At 57.2% G+C, this 26,012-nt stretch overlaps 10 protein-coding genes across 10 annotated transcripts; 4 read left to right on the forward strand and 6 right to left on the reverse strand.

Annotated features, from left to right (window-relative positions):
* Nucleotides 1–707: 707 nt before the first annotated feature.
* Nucleotides 708–3,399, reverse strand: J4E79_006366 (uncharacterized protein; the record flags this gene model as incomplete). The annotated part of the gene is made up of 2 exons (XM_049355237.1): nt 708–1,286; nt 1,384–3,399. The coding sequence occupies 2 exons, from the start codon at nt 3,397–3,399 to the stop codon at nt 708–710; spliced, it is 2,595 nt and encodes an 864-aa protein (XP_049210633.1).
* Nucleotides 3,400–4,308: 909 nt separating this feature from the next.
* Nucleotides 4,309–6,081, reverse strand: J4E79_006367 (uncharacterized protein; the record flags this gene model as incomplete). Its single annotated transcript, XM_049355238.1, has 1 exon — nt 4,309–6,081. The coding sequence occupies one exon, from the start codon at nt 6,079–6,081 to the stop codon at nt 4,309–4,311; it is 1,773 nt and encodes a 590-aa protein (XP_049210634.1).
* Nucleotides 6,082–6,422: 341 nt separating this feature from the next.
* RPT4 (26S proteasome subunit rpt4) lies at nt 6,423–7,702 on the forward strand (the record flags this gene model as incomplete). The annotated part of the gene is made up of 3 exons (XM_049355239.1): nt 6,423–6,639; nt 6,692–7,535; nt 7,582–7,702. The coding sequence occupies 3 exons, from the start codon at nt 6,423–6,425 to the stop codon at nt 7,700–7,702; spliced, it is 1,182 nt and encodes a 393-aa protein (XP_049210635.1).
* Nucleotides 7,703–8,189: 487 nt separating this feature from the next.
* Nucleotides 8,190–10,231, forward strand: J4E79_006369 (uncharacterized protein; the record flags this gene model as incomplete). Its single annotated transcript, XM_049355240.1, has 2 exons — nt 8,190–10,022; nt 10,094–10,231. 2 exons carry the CDS (start codon nt 8,190–8,192, stop codon nt 10,229–10,231), a joined length of 1,971 nt encoding a protein of 656 aa, XP_049210636.1.
* A 606-nt stretch (nt 10,232–10,837) lies between these two features.
* On the reverse strand, nt 10,838–13,887 carry ATG1 (Serine/threonine-protein kinase; the record flags this gene model as incomplete). The annotated part of the gene is made up of 3 exons (XM_049355241.1): nt 10,838–10,980; nt 11,030–13,664; nt 13,726–13,887. 3 exons carry the CDS (start codon nt 13,885–13,887, stop codon nt 10,838–10,840), a joined length of 2,940 nt encoding a protein of 979 aa, XP_049210637.1.
* A 562-nt stretch (nt 13,888–14,449) lies between these two features.
* J4E79_006371 (uncharacterized protein) lies at nt 14,450–17,342 on the reverse strand (the record flags this gene model as incomplete). Its single annotated transcript, XM_049355242.1, has 2 exons — nt 14,450–16,629; nt 16,679–17,342. 2 exons carry the CDS (start codon nt 17,340–17,342, stop codon nt 14,450–14,452), a joined length of 2,844 nt encoding a protein of 947 aa, XP_049210638.1.
* A 360-nt stretch (nt 17,343–17,702) lies between these two features.
* Nucleotides 17,703–20,449, reverse strand: J4E79_006372 (uncharacterized protein; the record flags this gene model as incomplete). Its single annotated transcript, XM_049355243.1, has 3 exons — nt 17,703–18,176; nt 18,225–20,247; nt 20,298–20,449. 3 exons carry the CDS (start codon nt 20,447–20,449, stop codon nt 17,703–17,705), a joined length of 2,649 nt encoding a protein of 882 aa, XP_049210639.1.
* An 820-nt stretch (nt 20,450–21,269) lies between these two features.
* CYT1 (cytochrome c1) lies at nt 21,270–22,568 on the forward strand (the record flags this gene model as incomplete). The annotated part of the gene is made up of 5 exons (XM_049355244.1): nt 21,270–21,341; nt 21,476–21,633; nt 21,692–21,754; nt 21,805–22,404; nt 22,457–22,568. The coding sequence occupies 5 exons, from the start codon at nt 21,270–21,272 to the stop codon at nt 22,566–22,568; spliced, it is 1,005 nt and encodes a 334-aa protein (XP_049210640.1).
* Nucleotides 22,569–22,729: 161 nt separating this feature from the next.
* Nucleotides 22,730–23,425, reverse strand: J4E79_006374 (uncharacterized protein; the record flags this gene model as incomplete). The annotated part of the gene is made up of 2 exons (XM_049355245.1): nt 22,730–23,359; nt 23,414–23,425. 2 exons carry the CDS (start codon nt 23,423–23,425, stop codon nt 22,730–22,732), a joined length of 642 nt encoding a protein of 213 aa, XP_049210641.1.
* Nucleotides 23,426–24,097: 672 nt separating this feature from the next.
* J4E79_006375 (uncharacterized protein) lies at nt 24,098–25,818 on the forward strand (the record flags this gene model as incomplete). Its single annotated transcript, XM_049355246.1, has 3 exons — nt 24,098–24,568; nt 24,732–25,280; nt 25,618–25,818. The coding sequence occupies 3 exons, from the start codon at nt 24,098–24,100 to the stop codon at nt 25,816–25,818; spliced, it is 1,221 nt and encodes a 406-aa protein (XP_049210642.1).
* Nucleotides 25,819–26,012: the final 194 nt, after the last annotated feature.

Raw genomic sequence — 26,012 nt, forward strand, 5'->3', positions numbered from 1 at the left:
TATACCTTTGCGTCTGTTGCTAGAAATTCTTCCAAAACTAGGAGATCGGAATGAGCGGGGTTGCGAAGAGCAGCTTTGAAAGCGATCTGGTGGACTTTCCGGGCGGCTATATATTGGTTCGACATCATTCAATACGCCTATCTGGGCAGCGTTGTGATGTTGCTGTTATTTCAAGCGTATATTCCCGGTCACGGTGCAATGGGAGCGAGAACATGCGCTTTCGTTTGTATAGATCCATTTCTCATATTCTCGTCACCTTTCATCAGTCCCAGCACGCGATAATCAAAATCACCAGTCCGTCGTCCGTGCGTTCGTTTGCGATTGCAAAAGGATGAATCAAACTTGAGCACAACGCCGAAGCAGAAGGCGTATTCCAGAAGCCAAAGCGATACGCAATACGAAATGTACAACGCTAAACGACCATGGTATATCTGAGCTTTTCTGCACAATCATAAACAAACAGTCCCAAGTCCACATACAATAATTTGCAAAGCAAAAACACGCTGTTCCTGACGCTGCCACAGCATGTGCATAGCTGAGCGAAGGAAGCACGGAGGAAATGGCTAAGAGACGTAAGACCAGCCAAGCGCATGTACACGATGACGTACAAGACGCGAACGAGGAACACAACACAGGGTGTGCCGTGGGATCGATCGCAATATACCACCGCTGCAATTGCAACTGCTTTGTCTCCATGTGTTTCAATCTTACTTCTTCTTCTTGACAGAATCCTTGCGAGCGGTGGTACCAGCAGCCCATCTGAAGAACGGTGATGGGGCGGGCTTCTTGCGGGAAGAACTCCCAGAGCTGCCACTACCGCTAGGCATGACAACAACTGCAGGTGGGGGTGGTAGCGGACCGCCAGCAGAATGCCCAGGAGGTGGCGGTGGTGGTGGTGGAGGAGCCATTGCTCCCGCAGGCAAGCCGACTGGAGGGGGTGGGAGTTGCACAATGTGTGCATGTGACAGAGATTCTCGCTTCCGGCTCTTGTCCCTCTTGCCCTTTCCCTTTAGTGGAAGATGGCTTGACATGAACATTTGAGCATCCGGCGGAGGGGGCGGTGGCGGAGGAAATGCCTCCTTCGGCGGCTCGGGCGGAGGTGGTGGAGGCTCAGGCATTGGCCACATGTGCATGGTGATGGCCCAGTCGGGTTGAATCATGGTTTCCCAAACCTGGGGCAGGATGATCTCGCCATCAGGTCCGACGAGGTCGTAGTGGCCTTCATGCACATGAGGACCAATCACATCGACATGCAGGAAAGCTTGTTTGATCAGTTCTTCCATACCCTGATAGAATGTTAGCATTGGACTTGAACTCGTTGTTGGTGGGACATGCCTTCCAAGTCTTGCATAGTTCCCACGGAAAGCTAAACTTGCGGCCAACGGCGTCCTTGAACTTGATCGGGGCCTTTGGAGCATCGGAGGGCTTCAGCTTCGCAGCTTCTTCTTCCGCGGCCTTCTTTCCCTTTTCAAGCTCCTCTGCAGCAGCCTTTGCCTCTGCCAAAGCCTTCTCATGGGCCTTCTTGGTCTCTTCGGCTTCCGCGGCCGCCTTCTTCTCGGCCTCCTCGCGTGCCTTTTGCGCTGCTTCGAGCAGTGACTTTGCCTTTTCCGCAGCGGCTTTCTTCTCTTCGGCAATCTTGGTGGCCTCTGCATCTGCGGCTGCCTTTTCGGCTGCACGAGCCGCGTCCGCGGCCGCCTCACGCTTGAGTTGCTCGTCTTTCTGGGCAAGGATAAGGCTCTCGAGCTTGGCGAGCTTATCCTCGTCGCCCCTCTTCTTTGCCTCGGCAGCTTCCTGTGCAGCCTTCTCAGCCGCCTCTTTCTTTGCCTTCTCCTTCTCTATTTTGGCTTCTTGCTGAGAGATGAGCAGGTTCTCAAGGCGATCAAATTTGGCCAGCTCGGCGTCTCTTCTCGCCTTCTCGGCTGCCTTTCTCTCTTCCTCCTCTTTGCCTAGCAAGAGCTTCTCAAGCTTAGAGAGCATGCCCTCTTCTTTTGGGTCGGGTTGCGGAGATTGTTGAGGCGGTGGCGGAGGCATCATGGCCATGGGGTGCATCTGTTGCATGAGCTGCTGGTGCATGGGCTGCTGCATGAGTTGCTGCTGCATCTGTTGTTGCTGCATTGGCTGTTGCATTGGCTGCTGCATTGGCTGGAGCTGCATCTGCATAGCCGGAGTTTGAGGGGGCTGGGGTTGTGGGGGTGGTGGGGGTGGAGCAGGCGCGGCGGGCGGATGGTGTTCTTCTTCGGGCTGGGGCTTCGGGGTAGGGCGCTTCGAGGGAGGGTGCTGCGGCGGAGGGGAGGGATGCTGTGCATGTCCATAAGGCGGATACATGTGAGGCGGCATGCCATACGGCGGGGCGCCGTATGGTGGGTAGTAGCCCATTGGCGAATAAGGCATCATGTCCCCCGGGGGCGCTGGCGGCATGGAGTTGCGATGGCCTCTGCGTGGCGGACGCGAGTCCTGATGGCGCGAGTCCTGGTATTCGGGAAAGTAGCCGGCTCGCGGATCTGCAGCCGAAGGGGGGCCCTGGGTAAAGGGATTCTGGCCATTGGGCGCAAAGGGATTCTGGGCATAGGCGGCGTGTGTGTCGTGGCCAAACGGAACCAGCTGGCCCGCAGGCGACTGGGTGCCGCCGCCGGGGAAGGCATATGGGAAGCGTGGATCCGACATCAAGCTTGGGGCGTAGCCGTTGGGGGCATGCTGGGGAATGTGGCCCCAGCCAGCACTGGGATGGCCCGGAGGGTGGCCAGGGCGGGCCGACGGGGCGTATGGGTAGTCGTCGTCGTCATCCTCGCCGTCGAGAGGGTCCTGGTGGTGGACGGATTGGGGCCTTGGCCGCCGCGGCCTGCGTGCGCGCTCCAGCTTGCTGCGGCTGCGGCTGCGGCTATGGCTCGGGAGGCGCGAGGGAGGGTCTGGTACGGGGGCTGCGTGGCGCGAAGAGGCTCGGTCGCGGTGCGAGGGCTTGGGTCGAGGTGCTCGCGGGGGGGCTACAGCAGGTGGGGGGATCGCGTGGTGCGGCGCAGGCTGACGGTGGACAAGGCGAGGGCGCGAGGCAGAGTCGGAAGGGTTGATCTCGTCGATGTAGTCCCACGAGCCCTCGTCCTCTTCGTTGTCGTCTGTGTCGTCCTCTGGGATGTCGTCGTCGCTCTGCTCCTCCTCGGCGTCTTCGTCGGTCGCGTCCGAGGTGCTGTACTCGTCCTCGCTGGCCGAGACTACCTGGATGCCGGCCGAGTCGTCGTCGGTGAAGTCGTCGTCGTCGTCTTCGAAGGCGCCCGTGTGGTTGTTGACAGTGATTCCCTTCCGGAGTCTGATGGCCACGTTAGTGTCGCCCTTGACATGATAGCGGCGCGACGCAGCCTGGGGCAGGGCGCGACCGTGGGGCAGATGGGCTAGGACTAACGGCATGACCTTGTCCGGGCGGCGGGGTGCGGGCGATGGGATGGATGGGAGGGGAGGGGAGGGGATGGGATGCAATGCAACGGCCAAGGTGGAGCAGTCGAGGGGCTGCGAAGTGCGGGCGCGAGGGCCAGAAGCGCTGCACTACAACAGTCTGTACAGCAGTTACAGCAACGACACACGCTGGGTGCGACCGGCAGACGGCGGTCGTGCGGGACAGTCGCTGTCTTGGGGCGGGCAGGAGAGCAGAGAGCGCTGGGCGGCTGAGCGGGTGAAGCGAGTCCAGCACTGCAGTTGGGTTGGGCCGCTGCCGTTGTGCTAGCGCGTCCACCTGGCCAACACGGAAAAGGCGATGCTGCCCCAACTCTCCAACTCTGATGCAGATGTCGGGCAAAGCTGTGTGCCGACACGTGCATGGTCTGGCGACGGGCCGTGGATGTAGCCGTGGGCAGACGCAGCTGGAGTCCGACGACGACGACGGCCATCTGCCTCTTAACCTCACCCAACCCGCCTCGCACTGCTGCGAGTTATCCACGCCTCGTCTAGGCGGCTACGTGTCCAGCTCAGCAGCCTCACTGACCGCCTGGCTGCCCGACTCAAATGCACTCATGCCAACGGCCACGTGTAGCGCCCACTGCTTGCTTCTTCGACACCAACGTCACCGGTGCGGCAGTCGACTTGGCCTAGGCTGTGGGCCTGGCGTGCAACGAGTTCCCGCCCACCATCACGACACCCAGCGTCAAGACAGCAAGCTCAGAGCCATTCATCACGCATACCCTAGCCATCTGTGAGACCGAGTCTCGCTGCACCCAGTGTAAGAAGGCGACCAGAAGTCGTCACTAAATGCGTCATGAGAATTGGTATCTAATATGCATCCACAAACGCCTCGCAATGCAAGTGACTTCTCGCCTATGCTTCCTAACCCTCCTCCTCGCCCTCAGTTGTGCCGTTTGCCAGGCTTCTTCTCGGTACCTCGAAAACGTGAATGCCGTTCTTGGCCTTTGCAGACATCCATCTGGCTAACCTGGGCTCCTTGCCCACAGCAGCCACCACGCACAGCCCATCCTTGCCTCTGTCTCCTCTCTCCTGAACTGCAAGACCATTCACAATGCCTCGTATGAGAATAGCATCGTCCCTAGAGCTGCCATTGACCATGGACTCGTCTTCCGCAATCGGCACACGTCCTATCTTGCCCGCGGGCTCAATGCTCTTCTTGTCGGCTGTAATCCTCCAGGCGCGTATCCAGCCGTCCCAGCTCGCTGTGAGGATCAAGTCGGCAAAGGGAACGGTAGCAAGCGCAGTCACGTAGCGCGGTAGCCGCGGACCGGGCTTTGTCGATGTTGCGGCGTCGTCGTTGGCTGACATTTGCTCGGGCGAGAGCGGTGGATCGCGGCCATGGGTAAGTGGATATGTAAAAAGGGGCTTCTTCCGGTTGACAGACCACAACGACAAGGCTCCATTGTCCGATGCTGTGACAAACAAGCCGGCGTCGAGAAGGCCGACGCAATCGATGGAGCCTTCGGCATATGCCATGGGCGCATCGTCGAGGTTGGCGCCGACGTCTTGATCCTGTTTGTCGTCTCCGTCAACATTCTTGCCAAATCGGCCTTTGCGCAGCTTGTCCAAGCCCTTTTGCCTGGCCGTACCGCCTCCGTGGAAGACGAGCTGGTTTTCCTCGACGACCCTCCACAGGCGCGCAGTGCGATCGCGGGCGCCTACACTGACGCATGTCTCTTGGTTCATCTCCAACCCGCCTGCGACACCAATGACGGCGTCCTGGTGTCCGACCAGTGTCTCAATGTACGCAGATTCAGGCGCACTCCAGACAATGACTGCTCGGTCTGCGCCACCAGAGAAGAGCTGCTCGGTGCCCCTCCGGAAGGACAGTGAGAGAACGGCATCTCGATGGCGAGTAAAGAGGTGTCGGGGCGTGAGGGTGTCGGCGTCCCAGATGACCAGGCGCGCATGCACATCGCCCGTGGCCAGGTACTTTCCCGAGTCGGAGATGGCTATAGACACAATCTCGCCCGTGTGACCCAGAAAGGCGCGGTCGCCCTTTTTGTTCTTGTTTCCCTTGCGCCACAGGAGCCTCTTGGGAGTGGTGCGCGGCGTCAGGTTGGACGGTCGGTTGGGGTCGGGCGCATACGATTTCGGGTCTGCAATTGCCCACTTCTCTACGACGAGATCCTTGCTGATGGTCCAGGCATGCGGCAGCTTGACAGCGCATCCGGTGGTGGCTTTTTGCAGCCCTGAGTAGGCCGTGGCGTGTGATGCATATTCAAACCCAAGCTCAGCAGCGATGGACCGGTATATCCTGCCCTTGCCCTCCGCAACATCTTCCTTGAGCCGCTCGGCGATCAGGTCCTTGTCGATCTGCTCGGCGTCGAAGCCCACGTCCTCCTCGACCTCGTTGCGGATGTTGTCGAGATAGCGCTCGGCCAGCCTGAGGCGCTTGTCCGCCGCCGTCTCGTGCTCGTCTTCCGAAGTGCTAGAGCCGCTGTCTGTATCGTCGCCGCCGTCGAACGTGGGTGCGCCGTCGCCCTCGGATGTGTCGCTGCCGCTGATGGACTCCTCGCGCTGCATGCGGCGAGCATGCGCGTCTGTGGTGCGTCGTTTGGGGGCACCGGCGGTGGCTTCGCTGCGCTTGCGTTTCCGCTGTGAGGCCGGCGCGGTGAAGAAGGACGACGACATTGCGGTTGCGGGTGTGGTTGCAGGAATTTGATCGGCCAACTTTTTTCGAAGGCTAACTTTCGCCGCGGAAATGGCGTCTTGGTCCAAGCTCGCTCACATACATGGACAACACCAAGGCCATCGCCGTAGCCATCACCACCGACGTCTCCCATTCCGACACTCACTCCACCCAACGCGGACAGACCCTTTCGCTGGCTGCGCACACATTCACGCCGTCTTGACTCTGCAGCAAACTCGGCTGCCTTAAAGTACCGCCCGCCGCCCTCACGCGTGCCATCACCTCCGCCTCCACACGCCGCCGCTCCTCCGCAACGTCACCCACGCCGCCGCACATGTCCACCATGAGCGGAAGCGGCGACCAGGAGCGCGAGCACGCTCTCGAGGCCTACAAGTCCAAGCTGCTCGAGTCTAGAGAATGGGAGGCCAAGCTCAAGGCGCTGCGACTGGACATCAAGGGCCTGCAGCACGACTTTGACGTATCCGAAGACAACATCAAGGCGCTGCAGAGCGTCGGCCAGATAATAGGAGAGGTGCTGAAGCAGTTGGACGAGGAGCGATGTACGTGCACGTGTGCATCCTGCCAAAAGACGCCACACTAACGTCGCCGCAGTCATTGTCAAGGCATCCTCGGGGCCCCGTTACGTCGTCGGATGCCGGTCCAAGGTCGACAAGGCCAAGCTCAAGCAAGGCACACGCGTGGCCCTCGATATGACGACACTCACCATCATGCGCATGCTTCCCCGCGAAGTCGACCCGCTCGTCTACAACATGTCGCTCGAAGACCCAGGGCAGGTCAGCTTCGGCGGCATCGGCGGCCTGAACGAGCAGATTAGGGAGCTACGCGAGGTCATCGAACTGCCGTTGAAGAACCCCGAGCTGTTTCTGCGGGTAGGCATCAAACCGCCAAAGGGAGTGCTACTCTACGGACCGCCAGGCACGGGCAAGACACTCCTGGCACGCGCCGTGGCGAGCAGTCTCGAGACAAACTTCCTCAAGGTCGTCAGCTCTGCCATTGTCGACAAATACATCGGAGAATCGGCGCGTCTCATCCGTGAGATGTTTGGGTACGCAAAGGAGCACGAGCCCTGCATCATCTTCATGGACGAGATTGATGCTATTGGCGGTCGTCGCTTCTCCGAGGGAACGTCGGCAGACCGTGAGATTCAGCGAACCCTCATGGAGCTGCTGAACCAGCTCGACGGCTTCGACTACCTAGGGCAGACCAAGATCATCATGGCGACGAACCGACCCGACACGCTCGACCCCGCTCTGCTTCGCGCCGGGCGTCTTGACCGCAAACTCGAAATCCCCCTACCCAACGAAGTGGGCCGTCTCGAGATTCTGAAAATTCACTCTGGCAGCGTAGTGACGGATGGCGAGATCGACTTTGAGAGCATTGTGAAGATGAGCGATGGCATGAACGGTGCCGACCTTCGCAACGTTGTCACCGAGGCGTAAGTGTCTCTTCCGTGTAACTGTGACATGGCTAACACATCGCAGCGGCCTCTTCGCCATCAAAGACTACCGAGACTCGATCAACCAGGACGATTTCAACAAGGCAGTGCGGAAGATGGCCGAGTCGAAGAAGCTAGAGGGCAAGCTGGACTACCAGAAGCTATGAGCCAGCACCTACGCTTGGATGGTAATGATGATGTGAAGATTAGCCATGGGCATCATGTACGATAGCATCATAGAAAGAGGCTGGAGCAATGATTCGTCTGCCCCACTCTGTTTATCCGATTCGTGATGAGTCCAATGCGTACATACATTTCCTCGCACAGCGCCAGAAGAGCAGGCGATGCCCTTGCGTTATGATAGCACTTGAAATTGAAACAGGAGAAAAGAAAGCAATGGGTGGGCTTTCCACACCGTCTGCGAACATGACAACAGTATTCTGCTGAGGCGTGATCACAATGCATGGATACCCGTAAACGGCGTGCTAGCGTACCTGACGTATCCCGCAAAACTCTCCGACTGTCCGACAAGCGCGTGTGATAGTGCAACGTCACGCGTTTAGACGCGGCATCATTCCAAGGTTCGATTATTCCAAGCTTGGGCCTGCGACAACCAACCCGCACCACCCCGGCGGTCTCAATTGCATGCCCATGATGGAAATGGACGGGTCTCAGTCGCCGAGCAAGGCGAAGCGCTCGCGTACCGAAATGGAGGCTGACAGCGCCGTCTCTGCAAAGAAAGCTCCTGTGCAGGCTCTGGACGACGGTATGTCCCTTGTGCATCCGTTGCGCGTCAAGTTCCTAACAACCTCCCCAGACGATACTTCCTCCTCCGACGATGACTTTGGTCCCGCCCTTCCGTCTTCAGCGCCGAAGCGAAAAAAGCGCAAACTGCCCTACGAGAAGCTTTACGTCGCTGCGCTGCCCGGCGCGACCCGCTACTCCAAATCGCTAATGCACCGCGAGCAATTGTGCTTTACCACCTTTACCCCCCACACCGACTTCCTCATAACGAGCTCTGTCGACGGCGTGGTCAAGTTCTGGAAAAAGGACTTTGGCGGCGTAGAGTTTGTCAAAGAATTCAGGGCGCATACCGGCGAGATCAAGTCTGTCAATGTGAGCGCCGACGGCCGTAGCTTTGCTACCTCCGGCTCGGACAAGACAATCAAGATCTTCGATGTCGTCACCTTCGATCTGCTGGCCATGCTGAGCGTCGAGTACACGCCTAGAGCGGTTTGCTGGCTGCACGGCCGAGGCGCAAGCTTTCCTCAACTGGCCGTCAGCTCCGAAGAAGACAGTTGGATCCGCATTTACGATGGCAGAGGGGAGAATCCAGAGCCGTTACACATGCTCAGGAGCATTCACAGGGCGTCAGTGAACCTAATGGCATACAATAGCGAATTCGACTGTGTTGTGAGCGTCGATCAAGGTGGTATGGTGGAATACTGGAGGCCCAATGGAAACTTTGAGAAGCCAGACAATGTTTGGAGGCTGAAGAGCTCTACCAGTCTGTTCGACTTCAAGAAGTCAAAAAGTGTGCCCTCGTCGCTTACCATATCTCCCACGGGGAAGCAGTTTGCGACGCTTTCATTCCCGGATCGCAAGGTCCGCGTCTTCGACTTTGCCACCGGCAAACTTCATCGCACGTACGACGAATCAATCGAGACCATCACCAGCATGCAACAGGCTGGTACCGCTGTCCAGCATCTGGAAGACATGGAGTTTGGTCGACGCCTAGCCATCGAAAGAGAGCTCGACCAGCCTATGGCGAGGTGTCGCATGAATGTGACATTTGATGAGACAAGCAATTTCATCCTGTACGGCAGCATGTACGGCGTCAAAGTGATCAACACACTGACCAACAAGCTCGTGAAGCTGTACGGCCAGGAAGAATCCATCAGACCGCTATGGCTGTGCCTCTACCAAGGGCAACCAGAGAAAAAGGGTGTTGTCACTGTCGAAATGGCAGCGAGCGAGAACCCGTTACTACAGGAAGCCGAGGCCAGAGATGCCATGCTCGTCACTACAGGTTCTGGCAAGGTCCGTTTCTACATGTACACTAACGATGCCAGCGCTACCAAGTCGACCCGTGATGTGCAGAACGAAAAGCCTCGCGTTGCTGCCTCCAGCAAACAAAGAGACGACAAAGCACTCGCCGCAACAGGCACTACAGCTACTCTCCATACCACCTACGGCGATGTTACCATCCGTCTCTTCCCGGACGCCGCTCCCAAGGCCGTGGAAAACTTCGTCACACACGCGCGCAACAACTACTACAACAACGTCATATTTCACCGCGTGATCCGCAAATTCATGATACAGACTGGTGACCCACTTGGTGACGGCACTGGTGGAGAGAGTATTTGGGGCAAGGAGTTTGCAGATGAGTTCTCCAACTTGAGACACGACAAAGCCTACACAGTGAGCATGGCGAATGCCGGCCCAAATTCGAACGGAAGTCAATTCTTCATTACCACCGAAAAGACGGTAAGTCCTTGTCTTCTCCTTTACTTTCAATTTCACGATGAGGCGGTGCGCTGACTGTGACATGTATGCAGCCCTGGCTTGACAACAAGCATACCATCTTCGGACGAGCGATTGCTGGGATGGATGTTATTCACAAAATCGAGAATACCAAAGTATACAAAGAGAAGCCGGAGGAGGATATTAAGATCATAAGCATTTCCATTTCTTGAAAACGCGGTCTCGAGACGGACGCCCGAGCTCATTGCGTGGAGCAACGTCATGCTTGTACATTAGCTTGGATGGTCATGTGGGCTGAACATTTGCAAAGCTCCGGTATCTACTGGCACTACCTGAGGTTGCGCGTATGATGGTAAACAGGGAATTCAGACTGCAGGTGTCACATTTCATGTCTGCTGCATGGTCTGCAAGTTCGATACACTGACCACTTCTTGTTATTCCCCAGCTACTAATAATTCGTGCAAGTCTCGATACACGTTCTATTGCTTCAAAGGCCAGCCCACAACCAATGCAAGCACTGTCCCTCCATAGCAGAATGCCAACCCAACCGTGCGCCTGAACCCGCTATTCATTTCAAACGCCTGATAATGAGAAAAATTGCACGTCGTTGCTATTCAAGATCCTGGTATCATATGCGAACGAATGCGAGTGCGCCAATGCCTTTCATGACGCCCCGTTGTCCCAAACCACGCAAAGAATACCGAATGATAAACCCATACACAGAGAGCAGGGGCTCGTAAGGATAGTGCCGTCCCTAGGTGCGAAAACAAGCAGTTGTAAGTTTGATACTTGAAAAGGTGGTTTTGTACGATGCATGACTACTTTGCGACACCTTGGGAAGAAGAGCTGCGTCCCACGGAATGTTGTGCAGGCGCACTAGTGATAGAAGTGCGCTTTTGAGTCCTGACAACGTCGAGTTTCTTCTTAAGAGCCCGTTGCCGGCTTCTCATTTGTTCAAGGACTGCGTTGGTTAGTTGGGTACACTTTGGGGACACTGTAGCGAGACTTACGCTTCTGGATCGAGCGCCGATCTTCGCCGTCGAGGCCATTAATCTCCTCGGCATCAGCCTTCTCGTTGGACGATTCTTCTTCCTCTTCAAGAACAGCTTGAAGCATCGTGATGGCAGTCCAGTAGTTGATATCGCAGTCCGCCAGGTTGTGTCCAGTGAGTTCATCAATGGCTGCCTGGCGACTCATCTCTAGCGACCGGTCATATAATAGTTTCTCAGCGGTAACACCAGTCGTAAGTAGAATGTTCTCCGCGGAACCTACAGCAGTTGCAGAACTGGATGCCGCCGATTGATTGTGAGGATGGCTTGGATGATCTGCCGGTAGCTGCCCCTGTGCCTGCTTGAGCTTACGTGCGACAATCTCAGATTTGACGCAGCATTCGTTGAATCGATCTCGCATCCATGAGACCACCTGACCCAGCTTTGCATTGGTTCGGCTTGTTCCGTCGGGGCCACTATTACGGCGGGCGCGATTCCAGTAGCTGCCAGTCAGGTCCATAGCCTTGTTCAACATTGCCAACGTCTTGACGAAGAGTACCAGCGCTTCCTCGGAAATGATGAGAATAGTATCAGGCGTCAAATCTTCGTCGTCATCGTCATCGTCGATCACATCGCTGTTGGGCTTGCGAGCAACGCCAGTGGAACCGACTCCTAAAGCTGGGTCGCTTGGTGCAACCGGAACAAGCTGACTGTATTTGACTTCAGCGAAGCCATATACAACGTGGCTGAGCTGGGCCAGATCCTCAATCCTTTTGACCGTCATGGTATCTTCATCTTTGCCAACGGATTTGCCTCCATCGCCGACCATTAGCATGCTGCTTTGCGCAGTGGGATAGGCTGGGAATGCGGAATAGCCCTGTGGGGGTGAGACGCCCTTCATGACCGGCGGAGACAGACCAAGCCCTCGGATATTGACCATGTTCATAGCCTTGGAAAGAGCAGAGGTGGCGGTTTCAAAGCTTGGGCGGTATTGTCGCCGGCTGTAAGAAGCTGTGCGCTGGTGCGTAATGGTAGGCTTTTGCTGAATCTGGATGGCTTTCGAGGGGACTGCGCCAGTGGTTGATGTTGGCGACCCTTGCGTTGTCGATCGTCGCTTCATTGCTGCTTCCCGGTGGAGGGGACGATCCCGCTGTGTTTGTGGACTATTCGCAATCTCGTCTGCCAGTGCGTCAATCTCCACACGCCGTTTTTCCACAAAGACAAACCCCTCGTCAAGCGCGTTATCTTGTGCTGCTCGCTCTGCCGCCTCTTTCAACACGTTTGCTTCCGTCCTCTGTGGGATTCGCTCGCGATCCAGGTGCTCCTTGAGACCGATGTATGGCGGGCCTTGTTCGTCGCGAGAGTACTTGCGCCTGTGGCTGGTGGCAGTAGGTGCTGTCGTCTGGTCTTGCAGCGTCGCAGTACGTCCTGGTGCGGTTGCAGCGTTGGTGAGCGTAGGCCGACGATGCTCACGCGTTGGAGTGCGTCCGTCGTTGGGCTCAATAGGGGCGTTACTAGCTCGTCTTGCAGGCAGATATTGCGGTGGAGTGCCTGAGAAGTTGCCGGATACAGGTCGAGAAGCCGGCCGTGAAGGTGGTGTTGTCCCAAGGCCTGTCGTCCTGTCCCTGGTCGAGATCGAGTATGGACTGTCAGTAGGCCTAAATTCCAGCTCGAGGGGCGCCTTGTGGACTAGCTGGGGTGGATCAATGGGTGGTTCTAATACGGAGGTTTGCATGCGCTCAGACGCTTGCATAGAACCCGGAAGGTCCTCATCGACCATGTCTGGAATCTCATCGCGAATGACGGCATCTGAGAAGAAATGCTCGTATGACATGCGTTCGGTTGGCTTTCGCTTCAAGAGTGCGCGGATAAGGGTCTTCATGGCCCTGGTGCAGACGAGGCCTTCTGGAAATCTGACCTGGTCCTTGCGCTCTTCAATCTTGCGCAGTAGCTCTACGTGGTTGTTCGCCCTGAATGGCGGCCGGGCGCACATCATTTCGAAGAGCACAGTTCCCACAGACCACAGGTCGGCCTTTGCGTCGTACTTTTCATACCGCAGAATCTCAGGTGCCATGTAGAGGGGAGAGCCACACAGGGTTTCGGCCAGCGAGGTAGTCGGCAGAATTCTAGCGAAGCCGAAATCAGCAATCTTGAGCATGGGCAGCGAGGCGATGCCGGTGGCGGGTATCAAGGAATTGGCGCCGGCAGCCAGAGGCATGCGTTCGAGGGTGCCACTCTGCGAGTAAAAGATGGAGGAGGGGTTGAGGAGCAGGTTCTGGGGCTTGAGATCACGATGAATGTAGTTCTTGGACCGCAGGAATTCCAGGGCGCTCGCCATCTGCTTGGCAAAGTGGCGGACGACAACCTCGTGCAGGCCGCCAACGGTCGGGTTCGGGTACTTTTCTATCATGCGCTGCGTCTGCGGGTGGTTTACGAGGTCGGCGCGCTTCTTGATAAAGGCTGACAGGTCGCCGAGCTCGCAGAACTCCATGATGATGTGCATGCGGGACGGCGTCTCGTGGCAGTCGATGAGCGAGACTATGTGCGGGTGGTGCAGACTGCGCAGAATGGAGATTTCCGAGACGAGGTTGTCCTTGAGCTTCTTGTTGAGCTTGTTCATGTTGACCGACTTGATGGCGACGGACTGGCGCTTCTCCTGTGCGGCGAGACAGTTAGCACTCGGTGCACGCCCCGGGCAAGGGAGGGCAGCAACGTACAATGTGAATGCCGCGGTAGACTTCGGCGAAGCTGCCCTTGCCAATGTGATGCAGGCGCTTGAACTTTCCGATGACCTGCTCCGAGCCCGTGGCTGCGGGCGTCGACACTGGCGGCGACGCGCCCGACCGCCTGGGGGCGAGCGGGTTGGGGGGTGTTGCCATGGTCGGCGGCGCTGGCTGAGCAGCCGGGCGTCAGCTACCAGCGAAGACGTGGGTACAGCGCGGCCGTGAGGGCGTTGGACATGGGCTGGCGGGAGGCGGGCGGTGGGCGGTGGGCGGTGGTCGAGGGCGGCCGATGGTGGTGATGGATGGCCGAGGGACGGGGATGCAGGGCGCGACGAGCAGCTGGGCGCGGGAGAGAAGAGGTTCGGCGCAGGGCGGCAGAGACGAGTGGGAGGGTATGTAGGGTATCGCGAGCGCAGCGTGTCGGGGGAGCGAGGAGCACCACAGGCAGTACAAGAGGCCGACGCCGTGGCTCGAGGCAGGCGTGCGCGTGTCACATGCAGGAAGCCGGCCGGGATGCTTGATAACGACGCGTGCCCCTCATGCGCTAGCACCACATCGCCCGCCTGCACGCTCCAACATGCCTCTTGTCTGGTCGCACGCATTCTGAATGCAAGTCATGCTCCCCTGCGCGAACGACCATGTGGCCGGCTTCATGGTCGGGTCGACCCGTCTATCTACGCCGTACCTGCAGCCCGCCTGATGCGGCGGCGTCGACTGCCTACAGCCTGACACCCCTCACAAGCACCCATAGTATCACTGGCACGATCACGTTGTCGTTGCCGCCTGTGAGGACCGCCTCGTTGAGGCTTGCGCCCGTCGCGCACAGAGCCGCCTTGCCCAGCGTGAGCAATGCGTCGTGAGCCCACTCGCCCTCTGTCCTGTGCCCTGCCGCACCGCTTTCCCACCCGACGCGGAGCCACACTCTACTTACCACGAGTCCAGCCGACACTGCGACTGCAAACGCCAAGGACCCTTCCAGGGACTTGCCGCCTGCCCAGGGCCATTTCCGCCGCCCGTAGCGCCGCCCGACGAGGGATGCTGCTGCGTCGCCCATGCCCACACATATAACTCCCGCCACCATACTCACGTCCCTGTCTTCCACCTCCCAACCTTGCCACGGCTCGTCGCCAGCCCGTTCCACTCCTGCGAGCGATAGCCACAGCGGGATCGCACACCCAATCAAGAGGAAGATGTGCGACACCACCACGGGGCCTCGGAGATCGCGGCCATCCACGTACGGCGTCAGGAACCTGGCAATGGGCTTGGACAGCGGCGGAAGCTGCGAGGCGCGAATCAGATCGAGGAGGAGGAATATCGCAAGTACCAGTGCAAGCGCCAGCGCAACAAAACAAGGGTCGATGAAGATGGTCGGCAGGAGCATCGCCACCATGGTGCCGTGGAACACCTTTCTGCGTGTGTCGACTTCTACCACTGCAGAAAGCGAAAAGACCGCTACGAGGCCAGCGAGTATGGTTCCTGCACAGTACACGCACAGCAAGAGACGCGTATTCGCTTCTCCCAGTACTATGCGACGAACATATTCCGCCAACGACAGATAGTGTGTGAGCCGGGCCATGTCATCTGCGTGCCGTCTTGTCGGCAGAGGAACCCACCAGTTCAAATCCCACGTGAACACTTCCCACCGCACGCGTGATACATTGCCGAAGAGGTAGCTGATGGCCCATCCAAAAGGTTCGTGTTGGTGAAGAGCATATTTGCCGATACTATACCGAATTGGTCCCAGTATCAGGCCTACCACAATCACGTAGAAGTATCCAGCGTAGAGCCACTTCCTCCTGGTAGCTTCGGTGGGCGTGAGCGATAAGTAAGACTGCACAATCGATCCCGACTGTCTTCGGTTCGAATATCGATGCTGTGACGTATGGTCTTCAGCAACGAGGACTGGGAGGGTATTCCTACGCTTACGTCCACTGTTAGGAGTGGACCCTGCTGCAGAAGTAGACTGCTGAAAACCAGTCTTTGTCGCTTCGGCGGCGGACCGCGGCTCGCTGCCCTCCATGCAGGGTCGGATGTGTCTGACCGAGTCTAAAACGTTGACTTTAAGGCTCTTGGTCTTTTGGAGGGGCTTGTCGAATCTGGGTTCTTCATCCGCATCACTGTCACTCACATCTTTCCAGGAATCGCTTCCATCGCGTTTGGATCCCAGACTACGGGCCAAGACCTGCAAGAAGTTCTGTCGAGCTCGAATGACTTGGCCAGCACGTCGAAGCCTCCATCGCGGAATGCGTGCAAGTGCAACGCCCCACTTCAAGATGTTGCCGCAGAGCAAAAACACCCCCAGCCCGCCTAGCCACAGTAAGACACCGAGTATGGCTGCTTGAGGGGTGTCTGAGAACAAGAGGAGGTTGATAAGCCCAATTGAAAGCAGGTGCAGCTCTGCTGGTAGAAGGCTCGTAGTGGTGAGGTGGTATAGCGGCGGTAGCAGCGCTTGATGCAGAGCAAACAACGTCACCAGAAGTTCGGGATCTAGACCTTGGTTAGGCGGGGGTAACTTGAGTTTGTATGGTGTCTGTGCAAACAGCCGAGACGGTATGTCGGTGTTCTCGGCAGCGATCAGGGGCATGATGGAGACCAGCCAGTGCAGAGGAGAGTAGCCCAAGGTAGCGCTCCTGAAGGGAATAAGTCTGGCTGGCAACGCAGCTAAGCCGAGCAACATGTTGGGTAGAAGAGGCTTTGGTGATGAGGCAAAGAGTGACAGCGCAATGAGGACGGGCAGTATTGGGGGGTAGAGGATGGTGGCAGGATCGAAGGCGGCTGGTAGATGTATTCGACGGCCAAGCCGGAGACGAGAGTGATTTCTCCATGAGTAGTACAGAAGACGAAGCGGATACAGTCCCAAGACGCCGGCCATGATTGCAACGTGCGTCAACAATTCTACTAGACACGGGTTAACGACCTTGGGCCCATGCGTGGGGGGTGAGCTGACCTCTATGCCATGCCAGCAAATTGACCCAGCAGTCGCAACCGCGGACGGCGAGCGTGGCAATGCCCGCGAGCAATGCAGTTTCGGTCGTTCGCCTGACCAGCTCGTTGCGCCGCCGCTGGAGATACTTTTGCTTGGCCCTCCTCGCCTCGTCGTCGTCGCTGTGGTATGCGTCTCCCTTGCGCCTCGTCCGGTTGGTGCGAGCGAAGTAGCCCTCGAAGAGCTTTCTCCCCTCGTCGTCGATCTGTGTGGGAGTGAGCAGCGGACTCGCCCATTCGTCTGGGCCCGACGTCCGCGATTCGCGGAGGCCTTTGTGCGGTCGCAGGGGAGGAGCAGGCAGCGCCTTGACGAGGCTGTAGCCCTCGTCGTCGGCTTCGGTGCCGCTTTCGCTCGGGGAGTGCGGTGCCCGTTTCCTGCGTGTCCTGCCGTCCTTGTCGTGCATTGTCTTGCCTGGAGGCTCGGAAGAGGGTCGCGACTGCGAGGGCCGAGGGGCGCGATGCGTCGGGCCTGGTGACTGCCTCTGTGTCTGGTCTCCGTGACGCAGGTATGGATGGGGTGAGCGGCGGAACTGCTCGAGCTCTACCGTGTCATCTAGCGCGAGCGCGTCTGCGTCTGCGTCTGGGTTCGCGTCTGCGCGTGTGCCGGATCGCGGCATCCTTTGCGCCATGACGGCTCTGGCGGCTGCGCGCAACTCGATACCGAGCTTCCGACAACCCTTGCAAGTATCGTGGAGGCTGGCGCTGTGTCTATTGCGATACAATGCTCGAGCGCCACAAAGTCAACGTGAGGTGGTGGCGTTCCGATTGTACTCTTCACAGAGCCACCTGCATGGCCGAACTGGCGGTCCCACGTTCGGCAAGCTGACGTAGCCACCCTTCTGGACAGATTCATGGTACATGCTAGCTTCATCACGCACCGGCTCCCTGGGTATCGCGCACTCTTATTCATAGCGTTGGCGGCATGGGTCTTTGATTTCTTCATCTATATTGTACAGCCATTTCTCACAACAGTGCACCGACAGGGGCGCCTACTGCAGATACTTGTGTTCCTTCAACCACGTCTTGACATCGTCCGCATCCCTCTCAAGCCATGCGGCTTTGGCGCTGATGGCGTCGATGCTCTGGGACAGCGCCATATCAAAGCCCTTGGTGCTCTTGCCCTTGAAGAACGCCTCAATGTCCTCTATGTGTTCCCGGTGGGTGAAGCCTGATGTTGTAATGGCAACCACCGAACTTAGCATGCTCAGGCTAGGGGGGAGCCTTCTCTCCAGCTCCTCCCAGTTATCCTTGACCCACTTCCAGAGCGCATGACAGCCCTCCGCGTGTGACCTCAATGCTGCAATGGGCAAGTAGATGTCTTGGCCCTTGACTTCGTCGCTGAGAGCCATGGCAAGCGTGCGCTGAATGAGCTCTGGAGACTTGGCACGGCCTAGTGCGCGAAGAGCCGAGTTGCGCTCGTCGCTTGTAGCGGCATTCCGAGTCTCGTTGACGATGACATCGTACTGCGTCTGGTCAGCCTGCATTCCATTCATCCTCGTAGCACTGCTTACCTCTTCTTGCCCACCATTCGCTAGCACAATGGCATACACGCTGCCGCGGATGTTGGGGTGAATGGCAGACTTGTCGCCTGCCTTGAACTTGTCGAACATGTCAAATGATGCTTTGGTAATCTCTTCGTCGCCAGCGATACCGGCAGCACCAAACATGAGACCCTTGAACTGCTGCTCGATGTGACCGTCTTTTTCATTGAATGTCCATCCCAGCTCATGTGCCTTCTCTGCGCTGAGCTCCAACTGGAACTTCTTCAGAGCGTCCCGGATCTTCTGGTCCTCAAACATCCATGCACCCCGGAGGGAACTAATACGACCCGTGATCTCTCCCCAGACGACGAACTCTGCTTCGTGTTTGAAGCTGTCAAGGAGCGAGAGTATACCAGACGTTTTCTGGTAGCCAGATGCCGCCAGCGAGCCTGCGTCAGCAATCATGCCAGCTCGATCCTCAACGGTCAAGAGGCCCTCCTTGGCCGAGATGCCCAGCTTCCGTAGGCGCTCTGGCGTGTACGAGGTCCGGTAGAGGCCTGAGTGGTCCGCATTAAGCTTGAAGAAGTCGAGTTCCTTGAGCTTAAAGTCGGCTTCACGATCGAAAAGTGTCAAGTCTTCGTCAACTCCTTCCTTGGTCCGCAGCGCAAGGAATACGGGGTACAGGGTTTGATCCTCCTCTGGCTTGACATCGGCAGTGCGGAGGAAGCGGTTCTGCTTGAGGTGGATGGAACCAGTGCCTTCCGTGACGGTAACGACTGGGAAGCCGACCTTCTTGGTCCAGATGTCCATGACCTTGCCAACATCCTTGCCGCTGGCATCCGCTAAGGCAGCCCAGAGGTCACCAGTCTCTGTGTTGCCATAGGCGTGCTTTTTGAGATACCGGCGGATTCCTTCCATGAAGGTGTCCTCTCCGACATATTTGGAGATCATGCGGATGACACTCGAGCCCTTGGAGTATGAGATGGCATCGAAGATCTGGTTTATCTCGTCTGCGCGCTTTACCGGTACCTCGATGGGATGGCTGCTTCGTAGCGAGTCGAGCGAGAGTGCGCTGGCTAGATTGTCTGTAACATAGCCTTCCCAGACTTTCCAGTCAGGGTAGAAGACATTGCAGGAATACCACGACATCCACGTTGCAAATCCTTCATTAAGCCACAAGCCGTCCCAGAAGTCCATGGTCACGAGATTACCAAACCACTGGTGGGCAAGCTCGTGCTGCACCGTCTCGGCGACGCGCTGCTTGGTAGCTGCCCCGCTGACCTTTTCGTCAATGAGCACGTCGACGACACGATATGTGACGAGGCCCCAGTTTTCCATGGCACCTGCACTGAAGTCGGGAATCGCGACCATGTCCATTTTGGGCAGCGGGAAGGGACTGTCAAAGGTTTTTTCGTAGAATGCCAGCGTCTTTGCCGCCAGCTCGAGCGAAAAGCGGCCGTGCTCAATGTCCCGATCCTTTGGCGCATAGACTCGCACAGGGACGCGGAAGTTGTTTGTCTCGATGTAGTTGAGCTCACCGACAATGAAGCATAGGAGGTAGGTCGACATGAGAGGCGTCGGGCTGAAGGTGACGGCCTTGCGCCTTCCGCCCGAGATGGTGCTTTGGATCGGTTTCTCCGACGCTACGTCCATGTTGCTGAGACAGGTCATCTTCTCATCGGCGATGAGGGTGACGGTGAATTTGGCCTTGAGCGCGGGCTCGTCGAAGCAAGGAAACGCCCGCCTGGCATCTGTGGGCTCCATCTGCGTCGTGGCCATGTATGTGGTGGAGCCGTCGGCAGCCTTGAAGGAGGAGCGGTAGAAGCCGGCCATGTTGTCGTTCAGCACTCCGGCGAAGGCCATGGTGAGCTTCGCCTGGCTACCGCCCGGAATGGTCTGGTCGAAGCTGACCGTGGTCGTCTGCGCATCGTCGTCGGTGGCGACATGGGGCGACTCGGTAATGACTTGCTGGCCGGCCGTGACCTTGGTCGAGTGGATCTTGAGCTCGTTGGTGTTGAGGGCAATGGACGTGGTGTCGTCGACGACATCTAGACTGGCCGAGTGTCAGCAGGGCCCTCCCCACACGGGCGGACGGGCACGTACTCGATGGTGACGGTGCCCTGGTAGGTGAAGTTGGCAAAGTCGGGCTCGAGTGTCAGGTCGTAGTGGACGGGCTTGACGTTGGCGGGCAGCACCTCGCGACCCTTGGTGATGTCGATGGACGCGTGGCCCTCTGCGCCGAAGTGCTTGCACATATTTCGTCGGTGGGAACAGTGCCTTGCGGGGACAAGGGCAGGGTGACGGGAGGGTGGTGGGGGACGAGGGACCGGGCGAGGGCTGTTGGTGGGGGGAGGAGAGAGTCGCGCGTTCGGTGTGAGCGTGTGCAGTAGCGTCCGCCGTGGCTTCAGTCGGCGGCTGGGAGCGGCCAGAAGACGTCCATGGTAGGTGAAGCGGTGCATCTGGCTTCTCGTGTGCTGTGTCGCGACCTGTCCCCTGCGCCGCGAGAGCTCGACGTCCTCCAGCGCTCTCTTCGCGGCCAGATGCAGCCTAGCTCGCATCGGGGCCGTGTCCACTATATAAGCCAGGCCGACGTCGCGTTGCGTTCCGGCACCACGCAAGAAGCTCGACGACGTCTCCCGCTCCTGGGGACGCCGTGTGTTCTGGCACTGCCCCGGCACTGCCAGTCTTGCTAGAGAGAAGCAGCCCTCGTTTGAGCCCTTTTGCAATTCCTGCATGAGCGAAAGGGTATAGAAGTAGGGCTACATTGCTGCGTATCACGGACGAAGTCTCTTCCACGCGGGACCCTCTGCACTGCCTGCCATGCCATGTGATGCCGCACTGCCAGTCGCAGCCTGCACCTCTCGAGTACACTCGCGTTCGCATGCAAGGCGATGTGCGAGAGCAAAATACAGTCCGGAGGCGTCATGGCAGCCTCGTCCAATGATAGCGCACGTGATGTGGATTAGTTAGCTTGGAAATTGGAAAATGGTCTCGCACCAGTTCTCCGCCGCATCACCATCGCCGACAACCCCATTGCTCGCGTCTCCCCCAGCCCCGAGCCAGCTTCCCACGACCATGTTGGCTCGCTCACCACTGCGCACGGCACGCTCCGCCGCCGCCGCCGCCCGCAATGCCTCGAGCAAACCGGTACGCCTCCCGCATGGCCCAGCATCTCCCGGCAGCTGGCGCAAGCTGCGTCGCCGCCCTGCTGGCCCGGCTGCCATACTCGGGCCAGCCCCCGCTTCCATTGAATCATCTGGCTGACCCAGTGCGTGATACAGCGCTTCGCCTCGACATGGTCCTCCGCCGACAGCGCCGCCTCGGCCTGGAAGAACAACGCCCTGCCCGCCGGAGCGACTCTCTTCGCCGTCGGCTCGACTGCCTGGTACTGGCACCTCTACGGACGCCACGTCGATGCCATGACCCCCGCCGAAGAAGGGTGAGTGCGCCCCAGATAGCCCGGCCCGCGGCCATGTACTGACGTCGTGCCCGTACAGCCTCCACCCGACCCAATACCCGTGGGAGCACGAGAAGTGGCACAAGACCTTCGACCACGGAGCGTACGTCTTCCCCACCGCACCGCACATGCCCGCCCCCTAACCTGTCACAGTCTCCGCCGCGGCTTCCAGGTCTACCGCGAGGTCTGCGCCTCGTGCCACTCCATCTCGCGTGTGCCCTACCGCGCCGTCGTCGGCAAGTTCATGACGGTTGACGAGGCCAAGGCCCTGGCCGAGGAGAACGAATACGACACAGAGCCCAACGACCAGGGCGAAATCGAGAAGCGCCCCGGAAAGCTGTCCGACTACATGCCCGCTCCCTACAAGAACGACGAGGCCGCCCGCGCTGCCAACAACGGTGCCCTGCCTCCGGATCTATCCCTCATGGTCAAGGCCCGCCACGGCGGCTGCAACTACATCTTCAGCTTGCTGACCGGCTACCCCGAGGAGCCGCCTGCTGGTGCCGTTGTCCAGGAAGGCCTCAACTTCAACCCCTACTTCCCCGGCACTGGAATCGCCATGGCCCGTGTGCTGTACGACGACTTGGTTGAATACGATGATGGCACCAAGGCTTCGACTTCGCAGATGGCCAAGGACGTCGTCGAGTTCCTCAACTGGACCGCCGAGCCCGAGATGGACGACCGTAAGAAGATGGGCTGGAAGGTTCTTGCCGTCACCAGTGTTCTGTTCGCCCTCAGTGTCTGGGTCAAGAGGCAAGTATTTGCAGCTCCGCCACTTTACCCACATGACTAACAGCCACGACAGGTACAAGTGGGCCCCGCTGAAGACGAGGAAGATCGTCTACCAGCCACCGCCAAACAAGAGCATTCTCGACCACGTCCCCAAGCCAAACACTTCCGGCAAGACGAACCAATAGACGGAGAGGGGGTCTGTATTTGCGCGCTTCAGGAGACCCGGTAGCGGAAGCGTGTGTTTTATATCGTGTACATTGCCAGGTGCTTTCAACAATGACATTTCTTTGCGTCGTGTCATGCAATCTCCTATTTTGGATTTACTCATCTCAGACATGTTTGTTCATCAGTCTTCGTACGAGACGCTTTTTGCCAACAAACAAGCTTTGTCTATCCCGTGCCTTGCAACCTCTGACCGTAGCTCCACTTCCCCAAAGTAATTAGGTTCGCTAACTTGGCTGAAGCCCAACGTTTTGAACAGACTGAGGCTCGGGATGTTGTCCTTGTCGATTCTGACACGGAGGTAGCTCAGAGACTTGGGCTTGTCTTTGTTGTTGGCTCCCTTCGCGTACTCGTCCAGGATGGCTGGCAGCGAGGTAGATATGTACCAGATGAACGCCTGGAGGGCTTCTTTTGCTAGCCCTTTTCCTCGTGCGTCAGGCCGGGCAATCATTATCTCCAACTCGCCCACCGCGTCCATCTCCCCAGTCTCGTGTTTGCCTTGTTCCCCTGCGCCATCGTTACAGTCCTCGGACGGGTACAAAAACAGGTTCACATCCCCAATCATACGATTGGGCGTGTCGTCTATCTTGCCAATGACTCTAATAGGTATAGAGACATCCGACAGTGCTTGCGGTGTGTGTGGCGAAGTGCAGATGATGAAAGTCAACTTATCTGCATCCCGTCGCCACGAGGACTGCATAGCGTACTCCTCCGAAAGCGTCAGCGGCTCAGAAGCTGTAAGCGTTTGCAATTCCTACACACTAATCAGCCGTATATTAGGAGAGATAGGAGGCTGGGTAGGCCTTACCTCATCTTGCATCCATTCGCGGTATGTGGGGACATGGTGCAAGCTATAAGGCACAAGGATCAGACGAGGTGTCAAGATGGCTAGATAAAATTAGCCTCGTAGCATGGGTTCAGATCTTTTCACTACATGCCTTCGCTTTCGTTGACTCTCATGGCGCCGGCAATCAAGCAATATTTTTGTTTGGTGATCGATGTTGTTCCTGCATCGCAAATCAATCAGAGATTGCACAGGCGGTATTCAAAGCTGTAAAAGCCAACTCACTAGAATTCTTGCACTACAACAAATGCACACCTGCGTAAAATGGACGTCGAGCTGCGCTTGATATAGCTGTTATCAACCTCTGTCTGCTCAGTCCACGTTATAGGAAAGTTGATTTGGCGGCAGTGTAACACCAGCGACAAACTGCAGACTTTCGCATCGCTTAAAAATTGCCCGGCATGACGTACAATTAATTATAATATACCAGACGTGTATATTTGCTATGCAACGATAATGCACGTTTGGCATTACAAGCGTTTGCTGCGAAGCGGGAAAGCGCGGCGATCCTCGGACGCGACCCGCTTCTATCATGTATCCTGCTCTTCCCGAGGTCCACCGCGACGTCGACCGCCAACGCCTACGGCGCGCAACCACAACATACCAAGTTCTATGCAATAACATCCGCGATAATTTCCATGCGCTATAATGGAGCCAACACGCGTTCTGGTAACGGGTGGCTGTGGCTTCCTGGGCACCGCCGTCGTCTCCGCACTCTTGAGCACCCGAAGATACGCCATCACCGTCATAGACGTTAACCCGCCTTCGCTCGGTAGCACCACCTTTACCAACACTGTACGCTATGTTCGTTGCGACATTCTGGACCCATATTCCTTGTACAGCGTCTTTTCCGAAGCTCGACCTGCCGTCGTCATTCACACAGTGGGTGTGTTCCCTCTGGGGACGAAGCGCTATTCCATGAAGGGCAAAGAGGCCATCTTCAGGACAAACGTCGAGGGAACAAGGAATGTTGTCGAAGCAAGTAGGGAGTGCGGTACAAAAGCCTTTGTGTATACCAGTAGCGTGACTGTCGTGTTGGACGAGTTGGATCGCGACTTCAGGAATGTAGATGAGCATTGGCCCACGGGAGGTGTACATACGAGCTATGGACAAAGCAAGGTAACAAAGTTTTACTCTATTCATGTTCTCTTTCCTATGTGCAGAGAATACTGCCGATTCACCGTTGCTCTTCCTCCAATTTGTATGAAACCTCCCTGTACTGCTCTAGCCACGACACCGCACACTACACCTCCGTACTGTATAATCAACTCATGCATAGCAGGCACTCGCTGAATCCCTTGTGCTCTCCGCAAATACGAATGACTTCGCCACCTGCGCCCTGCGCTCAGCACCCATCTTCGGTCGCAACGACACTGTGTGCATCCCTACGATACACTCATGCATCCCAGCCGGCCAGACACCCTTTATTCTAGGCACAGGGACCAATCTCCAGGACTTCGTCTACGTAGAAAACATAGCAGACGCCCATGTCCTCGCCGTTGGAAACTTGTTAAATTCGCAAACAGCTGCTGGAGAGGCCATCTTCATTACCAACGGCGAGCCGGTCACGGCGAGGGACCTTTGCATAGCTGTGTGGAAGGAGTTCGGCCATGTTCCAAAGTTCCACGTCCGGGTTCCAGAAGGATTGACATGGTGTCTGGGCTATTGTGCCGAATGGATTAGCTGGGTGACAGGGACGGAGGGTGTGCTTAGTCGGGGCATTGTGAGTGACGGATGTCGGGACCGCTATGTTAGTATTTCGAAGGCGAGGTTACTGCTAGGATATAAGCCTCGAGTCGGCTTGGAAGAGGGCTTAAGGATTAGCTGTCAGGTAAGCACACAGAGACTAAAGGGTGAGCGAGATTTAGAGTGTACTAACACGAGTAGGATTATAGAGCGAAATTAGAAGAGCGGAAGAGAAAATAAGCTAGATTACCGTAGTCTAGAGTGAGTTTGGGTACATTGCATAGGTTAATCGCTAGACTGTAACATACTTGTAACTTTTATAATTATCATAGCACGTCTGTGTAAGGTGTACAAGCTTGTAAAATTAAGTCTGTGTAGCGGTCACTTAGATCCTATGTTATCGCAGCAACGCTCTCTCACATATTACTAATGTCTAACGGGAGGCAGGTCCCCACTCCTTCACGTAAGCACCCTTAATACAGCCCAAGTTCATCTCAATACAAGCCTCAATTGAAGGACATCGCTTGGTCACTGATTGCATCGCCTATGTACACATTACCATTACGTTGTCTCAAAAGGCAAGGCCGGGAAACTGTCAGATAGCATCAAAGCAAAGAGCGACGCCCGAGCTGCGGACCATCAGCGAGACAAAGGCTGGCTCAGACGCTCAAACGACGGCTTAGGCCTTGCTTCAAGTTGCAGCTCCTGCTGACATTGCGTTGAAGCTTCGTGTGCACATTGTTACACTATCACACGCACTCGAAGTAGAACGCAAGTAAGTCCTGATTCCACCATGATCGATCTTCGAAAAACAAGCCGGCAACGCCATTCAAGGGACACATTGGAGAAGGCGGATGTGAGTGGACGTGAGCTTAGT

This window comes from Alternaria viburni (genome assembly GCF_023758015.1).
Source record: "Alternaria viburni strain BMP 2772 chromosome Unknown scaffold_12, whole genome shotgun sequence".
Taxonomy (NCBI): Eukaryota; Fungi; Ascomycota; class Dothideomycetes; order Pleosporales; family Pleosporaceae; genus Alternaria; species Alternaria viburni.